The sequence below is a fragment of the Coregonus lavaretus genome (genome assembly GCF_964263955.1).
Source record: "Coregonus lavaretus genome assembly, chromosome: 27".
NCBI classification, from domain to species: domain Eukaryota; kingdom Metazoa; phylum Chordata; class Actinopteri; order Salmoniformes; family Salmonidae; genus Coregonus; species Coregonus lavaretus.
In genome coordinates, this window is record NC_140014.1 from 31,586,056 (window position 1) to 31,595,886 (window position 9,831).

Below are 9,831 nucleotides of genomic sequence, written 5' to 3' on the forward strand. Positions count from 1 at the left end.
CTCACAGAGTAGCAAGCGAGAACTAATGCAATCACTCAGAAAATAATGCATTTAACTGCACTGAAAAGGATGGAAGATTGGCTGTGTCAGTGTCCTTATGGTCAGGTTTAGTCTATGTATTTATTTAATTGATTACAGACTAGTTTTAACCCTGTGTGTGACCATTTTGCCTTGTGACTGACTTCTGACTCTCTTTGTGTTTAGGGTGCCAGTGTTGACAGGCCGCAGGGATGAACTGGTCAGCACTAGAGAGCCTCCTCAGCGGGGTCAACAAGTACTCCACTGTGTTTGGCCGTGTGTGGCTGTCCATGGTGTTTGTGTTCCGTGTCATGGTGTTCGTGGTTGCCGCCCAGCGCGTGTGGGGAGACGAGAGCAAGGACTTTGTGTGCAACACCAGGCAGCCCGGCTGCACCAACGTCTGTTACGACAGCATCTTCCCCATCTCACACATCCGCCTGTGGGCCCTCCAGCTAATCTTCGTCACCTGTCCATCTCTCATGGTCCTGGCTCACGTCAAGTACCGCGAGGAGAAGGATTCAAAGTACGCTTCTCAGCACAAGGGCTCTCACCTGTATGCCAACCCGGGGAAGAAACGTGGAGGCCTGTGGTGGACCTACCTGGTCAGCCTGATCTTCAAGGCCGGGGTTGATGCAGCCTTCCTCTACATTCTCTACTATATCTACCAAGGCTATGACATGCCACGTCTCTCGAAGTGTGCCCTCGAACCTTGCCCCAACACAGTGGACTGCTACATATCCAGGCCCACGGAGAAGAAGATCTTCACCATCTTCATGGTGGTCTCCTCAGCCGTCTGCATCTTCATGTGCATCCTGGAGATGTTCTATCTGGTGGGCAAGCGGTTACAGAAGGTGCTCAAAGTACAGCAGGCCAACGAGAGACTTCTCTTCGCTGAGTGCCATGAGGTCACCAACATCGCTCCGCCGAGGTCATCATATATCAGGGTAGATCCAACTATTGGGAGCCAAGAGAACATCAGCAGACAGATGAAGACAGAGGAGGCTGCTGCCACAAGCCTGTAGCCCTGATCTGTTTGATTTTGGTGCATATTAGACTGAAAAATTTCGGAAGTTTACATACACTTAGGTTGGAGTAATTAAAACTTGTTTTTCAACCACTCCACAAATTACTTGTTAACAAACTATAGTTTTGGCAAGTCGGTTAGGACATCTACTTTGTGCATGACACAAGCAATTTTTCCAACAATTGTTTACAGACAGATTATTTCACTTATAATTCACTGTATCACAATTCCAGTGGGTCAGAAGTTTACATACACTAAGTTGACTGTGCCTTTAAACAGCTTGGAAAAATCCAGAAAATGATGTCATGGCTTTAGAAGCTTCTGATAGGCTAATTGACATCATTTGAGTCAATTGGAGGTGCACCTGTGGATGTATTTCAAGGCATACCTTCAAACTCAGTGCCTCTTTGCTTAACATCATGGGAAAATCTAATGAAATTAGCCAAGACCCCAGAAAAAGAATTGTAGACCTCCATAAGTCTGGTTCATCCTTGGGAGCAATTTCCAAACGCCTGAAGGTACCACGTTCATCTGTACAAACAATAGTACGCAAGTATAAACACCATGGGACCACGCAGCGATCATACCGCTCAGGAAGGAGACGCATTCTGTCTCCTAGAGATGAATGTACTTTGGCCACTGCTCCAGAACCGCCATGAAAAAGCCAGACTACGGTTTGCACAGCATCATGCTGTGGGGTGCTTTGCTGCAGGAGGGACTGGTGCACTTCACAAAATAGATGGCATCATGAAGAAGGAAAATTATGTGGATATATTGAAGCAACATCTCAAGACATCAGCCAGGAAGTTAAAAGCTTGGTCGCAAATGGGTCTTCCAAATGGACAATGACCCCAAGCATACTTCCAAAGTTGTGGCAAAATGGCTTAAGGACAACAAAGTCAAGGTATTGGAGTGGCCATCATAAAGCCCTGACCTCAATCCTATAGAAAATGTGTGGGCAGAACTGAAAAAGTGTGTGCGAGCAAGGAGGCCTATAAACCTGACTCAGTTACACCTGCTCTGTCAGGAGGAATGGGCCAAAATTCACCCACCTTACTGTGGGAAGCTTGTGGAAGGCTACCCGAAATGTTTGACCCAAGTTAAACATTTACATTTTAGTCATTTAGCAGACGCTCTTATCCAGAGCGACTTACAGTTAGTGAATACATATCTTTTTATACTAGCCCCCCGTGGGAATCAAACCCACAACCCTGGCGTTGCAAACGCCATGCTCTATCAACTGAGCTACATCCCTGCCGGCCATTCCCTCCCCTACCCTGGACGAATTGTGCGCCGCCCATGAGTCTCCCGGTCGCGGCCGGCTGCGACAGAGCCTGGATTTGAACCAGGATCTCTAGTGGCACAGTTAGCACTGCAATGCAGTGCCTTAGACCACTGCGCCACTCAGGAGTTAAACAATTTAAAGGCAATGCTACCACATACTAAATTAGTGTATGTAAACTTCTGACCCACTGGGAATGTGATGAACGCTGAAATAAATAATTCTCTCTACTATTATTCTGGCATTTCACATTCTTAAAATAAAGTGGTGATCCTAACTGACCTAAGACAGGGAAATTTTACAAGGATTAAATGTCAGGAATTTTGAAAAACTGAGTTTAAATGTATTTGGCTAAGGTGTATGTAAACTTCCGACTTCAACTGTACTATGACTGAGATATGTGGTTGTCCCACCTAGCTATCTTAAGCTGAATGCACTAGCTGTAAATCACTCTGGATAAGAGCATCTGCTAAATGACTAAAATGTAAATACATATTGCACTGACTTTGCTGGTAACTACTGTATGGAGGGGAAATGTACTTACTATGACTGAGATATGTGGTTGTCCCACCTAGCTATCTTAAGATGAATGCATTAACTGTAAATAGCTCTGGATAAGATCGTCTGCTAAATGACTGATATAACGTCTTGTCCTAGTGTTGTGGGAACAAAGTTAAATCTGTTAGATAGGTAACTCTTGGTGCCACAGAGTCTGAATGGTAAGGATTCCAGTATGTCGAGGGAGCTTACTGGTGCTTATCTTAGAATTATTGATTGATGGAATATACTGACTTGAGTACAAGCTGGTACCATCAGGGTGGGGAGTGTCCACTGAAGATTGTCAGATGTTGTTGAAGAAACATGTAACATGAAGTATATAAACTGAGAGATTTCCTTTGTCCAGAGTTCAGATGACAAGAGGCGAAGCACGTGCCGTTTGTTATACGAACCCAGTACCGTATCAATTAAATACTTTGCATCAAGTCTCCATATAATTGTTTAAGTATATTCTTGTATCCTGAATTACTTGATACCAGAGAAACACATCATAACAGAATGGCGTCTACGAACGGAATACAGTTTCATCCTAACCGACAGGTAAGCAGACTTTTTTTTTTATGATTATGTTAAACTCTGCTTATCTGTGGTAAGGCTGAGCTGTAAAGAACGTTTAAAATTCAATATTTTAAAGGGGGAAGATGAGTTGTATCGAGTTATTTAATGAGATGTAAGGAGAAAAAAATTTTTGACAATGACATGGTGCTATGATTCAAAACAGGGTTCGTTCAGATTAATGAGTAAAGACTACAGAGGATAAAGATATAGGTTTGAGTCCTTTAATGTGAAAAAGTTGTGAGGTTCAAGTCCTCAACAAGCTTAGGGATAAAGGTTAGAGTCCTTTGTTATGAGGTTCAAGTCCTCAACAAGATTTGTTAAAGGTTGGAGTCATTTTGGTACAGGTTTGAGTCCTTTGATGTTTATAAGCATCATAAAGAATGGGTTTGAGGCCTATGATCGGTCCTCTGAGAGTTAGACTACCTTGGTGAAGGGATAATTACTCCTTTGTGAATTACTCAAAACGGCCAGGAGAGATAGCAGATACAATTAAGCATGTTGAATCATAGCACCAATGACAAAATAGGCAAAGATCAAGTTGGGGATTTGATTCAAGTACTGTATTTGATTACTAATATTGCATGAACTAATAATAAAAACAATAGCGTCAACTTAGTAGACTGGAATCTGGCAAGACAATCACAAGAATAAATCAGAGCTTCATTCACCTCGAAGAGAGAGAAAGGAAATGACTAAATTATTACAGACAAATCCGCATTTTAAACAAGTCTCTACTAAAAGTATCGAAAATCAGACAATGCGCGAATGGATGTTAAGTAAATTAGAATTTGTCTATGGAGAACCATTTCTCAGTGATTTATCAGCATGGACAGATAATGTTTATCCTCAAGAAGGTATTTTTAAAAGGGATAAGTTACAGATAGCGCGAAAATATATAATTGATAATATTGCCGTAAGCAAAACGAAATGGGATTTAAAGCATGCGATTTAATGAGCGCATGATGGCCTGGAAATATAATTATTAAGGAGAAAAAGTCAGCTAACGAAGTTAAGTAATTAAATGGAACAACATAGGCTATCTTATGAACAAAGAGCAGAAAGTAATTTTAATCTGAAGGGTACATAATAAATTATAGAAATGTGTATGATCATTTGATATAAGTTTGGATAATATGTTTTGATATATAACAGACTTCGGTCATAGAAGATCAAGGAGTGGTATTGAGAGCAGAATGGTGTTTTACAAAGTAGTGGAAAGTCGGTATTTTCTGGGTGGATCCCATGACAGGCAGGGCAGTGTTCTGGAAACTACAGTCTGTTTTTTTGGTTCCACTGGGAGTATGTTTGTAGAAGTTGATTTGTGTCGATTGAGAATCGTTAAAAACACGAAGGGATTGTTTGTTGTGAGTACCTAGGAGTTCTAACATTCTAGGTGGATTATGTGAATATATGGAAATATGATTAATTTTATGTGTGTTTAAGTATACAGTATGTTAACCCCAAAACGTAGACGTACGTCAGGGGTGGGAAACGATAAATAAAACTTTTCGGAGTTGGTGCCGTTTATGGATCATGTGATAGAGATAAGGTTTAAGGAATAAACTGTCCATAAGGACTGGAATTGATAGACGTAACTTATAACATAGTACAAAGCCAATTTAGGGTTTCCATTAAACTAATTATCATTGAGGAGCTATGGTGAGGAAGTGAAGGAATTTCATTATGGATCAGATGTTAAGACGACAAACCATTGTAATTGGGCTATTTGAGGGATTTCTTTGTCATTTCAATAGCATTGGGTCAATGGCATAGAGTAAAATCTGGGTTTCTGAGTGTAATTCAACTGTTGGTATGTGTTGCTTAGACAGATAATGCAGACAGTGTTTGTTTTGTGATGTAAACTGGATGATTTAGCAGCTTGTTTGGTTCAAATTGAAAGACTCACTTATGCCACAGGAATAGCGTGACGATTTCGAGGTAGTCATTTTTTTGAGTTGCCTAATGGTTTGCTAGCTTAAACTACTGTGAATGGGGTTATAATTTAAAATATTGAATTGGATATGGATATTAATTGAATATATGCTTGTCAACTACAGCAAGTGTTTGTTGTATTACCTGTAGCCTAAGTAGTAGGGACAGTTACCTAAATGTACTGAATTCTAATAACAGCGGATTGACAATTGCGATAGAACTGTGGCCATAATCTTACGTGATAACATTAATTTCAAAGCATAGCCAGATATGCTAGGGTGAGTGGAGTATGGTATGATGAGGAAGACAAGGAGTGAGAGATTTTAGGTCATTTTATTATTCTGGAGTAGTAACGAAGAATTAGATTGAAACAAACGATTATTGATATGAGGTAGTACAGTGGAATTATCTGCATCATGTTTTGTGTGTAATGACTATTTTTGGATTGCTGGTTATAACTGAATGTTAACAACAAGTCAACTTTCTGTTACAGGAGAAGGGGGTTTCTTATCTTTTTCAGATGTTCCTGAGTATGTGGTCTTGGGGAGAGATGTTAGTTGAATTGGGCAGTTTTGTAAGTATTAAGATATCAGGAGTAGGCAGTGAAGGGAGCTACCAAATTAAATAAGGCAATTTTTTGGTTTTCACACAACCCACCTATGAAATGTTAGTTGGATTGGGTTTTTATTTTATTTTAGGGGGTTTTCAAGGGTTAGAAATGACGTATTTTAAAGGGACACACACACATGGAAGTGTTTGAAGTTTTATTTTCTGAGTGAGTTTTAATTAAACATATGTGATTTATTTTGATAAGAACTGTTATGAAGTATTACTATACACTTGGGATACGAAAATGTATGAAATGTTTTGAATGTTGTTAATGATTAGTCTACTATAGAATGAAACACTTCTTTGAAGGATTTGAATGACCTCTGACCTCTGTTCTAACTTTCTAGTGTGATTTGATCACCCACACTGGAAACCCGAGAGGCATAGGATGGTGAATTTAAGGTCATTTATTATAACGAGTTGAGGGTAATTTGTAATACTGATAATTATGACGAAGTTTATGGTTCATTATCCTATATATGATTCGGACCATGACAAGGACAGAGAGAGAGTGCTAGCCCTGTATGAGGGATAAGTGTCGCTAGTCAATTTTACTATTCCTGAATTACTTTATGGGATACAATTAAGTTAAGATATTATCAAAGGTTGTCATTCTAATTTCATTTATTATTTTGATTTAACAGGCAATGTTGTTGTTTTATTTTTTGAACCCATGAATCACGATGTGAGTCATGTGACCAGAAGGGGGAATTACTGGTCTTTGTGGTAAATATGCGAATTGTATTAAGAATATGAGCAGTAGTAATTCATGTGTTATGGTTTAGATGGAATGTGTTATGTGCAAATGAGCCTGTCTCTGAAAGATAATAGACTACAACGAGATGCATGAATGTGCACTTCCTAATCTCAAGGCTTCTCCTGACTGATGAGAAGACATGGTACAGTAGCATACTGTGTCTCACCTAACAATGTTCTTAAGACTTTCTTCTCACGGGTGAAGGTTTCTCTGCCCAACCTAGAAGGAGAATCTGTGAGTTGTATATGCTGGAGACTTTGTGGCGGTTAAAGACTACAGAAGAAATAGCTGGAAATACCCTAGGTAGAGGGGCCCGTACAAGGTGTTGCTGACTACCTCGATGATGGTGAAAGTGGCAGAGACAGATATCTAGATCAATGTGTCTCACTGTAGGAGAGTTCCAACCCCAGAAGAGGAAGATGGCCTCGCCATTGGGTAGCGTTATTTTATTTTGTGTCTGTATGTGTCTGTGTCTTTGCAGTAGTGACTCCGAGCTTCCCTATTGGTAAGCTGCCAGAAGGACACTCTCCGAAGACCGATGTTGGTGAATTGAGAGGGAATCTGCCTGATCCAAGATCCTAGTGACGGAAGAAGGTCCCGAGCCAAAGAGACCATACATCGTCACCCAGGCTACACCAACTGCTGTACAAATAGAGGGGAGCTTGCCCTGGTATCATCTAAACCACTTCGCCAGAGTACCATGAGGAAACCGCCGACCTAGCGATGAGGGAGCTGAGGATGATGGAGCTGGCCAGTATCATGAGATGGGAGGATGACAAGGGGAAGGCTACTGATGAGCTACATGCTCTGGCTGATTCGACAGGGTGATAAGGAGAGTATATTAGCAATTGGTATTAAGAATAATTGGTAAAACATAATAATTTGTCATATAGTCAATGCTTATATGGTTTTCTTGGACCAGATATGAACTTAACTAAACTGTTATGATCTGTCCTCTCTCGAGGTAACTACAGATGGTGTCTGGAATACATAGCAGGGATAATTCGGTCAAGAACGGTGTGAACCTCCCCCCCCCAAAAAAATGCTTCTAAACCGGCTGAAGATGAGCAACAAGGCGTTGAATACGGTCCTGTCCAGCACCACTTCTACCTGCAACCGATGTATAGCATCCAATCGAAGCTATCAACTGTCTTTTATCGCATGCTTTTCTCGCGGGAGTCCATGTGGAGTGGGCATGGAGAGAGATCCGTTAAAATATAACATTTCTCATGTTGTTGGTATATTGGTTGGCAAATGGACGAGACAGAATGGGGGGTAGAGATGGTAGCTGCTCGGATGAGAGATTGAAATTGGGACATTATCATGGGCAATTCAAGTTGAACTATGAAGCTGTCTGAAGAACATAATGAAGAAACGCCAGAAGATTGAGTGGCAGGGAAGGACGGGGTTGGTCAGCTGTGTCCATAATTAATTTGGACTTAATTTGACTTAATTCGGATAATTTGGGTATGAGGTTGATGTAGAAGGTATATACACTGCTACATTTATAGTAATTTGGACTAAGAATGCATTGTGATAGTGATCTGTAGTTATTCTCATGATGAGGAAGGTAATACTAGAATTCTGGATAGTTATACTGTATGTTAATATGTGTACATTCTGACAGGGGTAATGTGTGCTAAGTTGAGGGTTTTTAACTTTGAGTGATAGGACCAATGTGAATCACTGAGAATTGTCATGCTAAAGTTGGGATAATTAATTTGATTGTCACGCTGACATTGAGATCTCTAGTTGGGTTGGTCAGGGTGTGAAATCAAATGTATATATTTCAATGTTGGTTCCCAATCAGAGGCAGCTGTCGGTCGTTGTTTCTGATTGGGGATCATACTTAGGCAGCCATGTTGCCTACCTTAGTTGTGGGATCTTGTTTCTGTTTGGCTTGTTTGATGTTTAGCCTCTTGAACTTCATGTTCTGTTGGATTTTGTTATTTTGTAGGTGTTTATTAAAATAAACGACTATGTACACATACCGCGCTGCACCTTGGTGCGATCCTTTACACAACGAACGTGACAGAAGATCCCACCACCAACGGACCAAGCAGCGTGGCCAGGAGGAGCAGCCATGCTGGACATGGGAGGAGATATTGGCCGGTAAGGGACCCTGGGCGAAGGAAGAAGCCCAGGCAGGAAAGGAAAAACGGCGACTCAAAAGGTCCCGATCACGAAGGAAGCCCGAGAGGCAGCCCCAATCATTTTTTTTGGGGGGGGGGCACACAAGGTGGTTGGTGACGCAGCAGGAGGCCCTGAAAGGGCTGACTGTGAAGGAGGAGAGAGCTATAGAGGAGGCCACTCTGAAGATGGAGGCCCTCCAAGCAGCTAAAGACCTGCAGCTCAGCACTCTGAGAGAGGAGGCCACCACCTTACAGGAGCTGTTAGTTAAGAGGGAGCAGGAGCTCTCCCTTCAGAAGGAGGCGCTGCAGGAGGCCCACAGGGAGAAGGAGTCAGTGGATGCACGAAGAGAGGAGCCTGCCAGGCAACAGGAGGAGCTGAGAGAGGAGTTAACCCTCCAGCAGCAGAGTGCTCGGTCCTTAGAGCAGAGGCTGGCGGAGCCAGGTTTAGCAGAGCCAACTCCCCGCACTCGCTTTGAGGAGCGTGTGACCGTGCAGGCACCAGGCTATGCACTGGCTTTACGCCTTCACAGACCGGTACGGCCGTGCCTGCTCCTCGCACCAAACCAGTGGTGCATGTCCCCAGCCTGGTACGGCCCGTACCTGCTCCTCGCACCAAACCAGTGGTGCGTGTATCCAGCCCGATGCGCCCCGTACCTGCTCCTCGCACCAAACCAGTGGTGCGTGTCTCCAGTCCGATACGGCCCGTACCTGTTCCTCGCACCTAACCAGTGGTGCGTATCCCCAGCCTGGTACGGCCTGTGCCTGCTCCTCACACCAAACCAGTGGTGCGTGTCTCCAGCCCCCTGCGCCCCGTACCTTCTCCTCGCACCAAACCAGTGGTGCGTGTCTCCAGCCTGGTACGGCCCGTGCCTGCTCCTCGCACCAAACCAGTGGTGCGTGTCCACAGGCCAGTGTGTCCTGTGTCAGCGCCCGCACTGGCATGAAGCCTCCAGTGATGATC

At 42.7% G+C, this 9,831-nt stretch overlaps 1 protein-coding gene across 1 annotated transcript; it reads left to right on the forward strand.

Moving 5' to 3' along the window:
* Window positions 1–230: 230 nt before the first annotated feature.
* LOC311102463 (gap junction beta-4 protein-like) lies at window positions 231–1,040 on the forward strand (the record flags this gene model as incomplete). Its single annotated transcript, XM_084143821.1, has 1 exon — window positions 231–1,040. One exon carries the CDS (start codon window positions 231–233, stop codon window positions 1,038–1,040), a length of 810 nt encoding a protein of 269 aa, XP_083999947.1.
* Window positions 1,041–9,831: the final 8,791 nt, after the last annotated feature.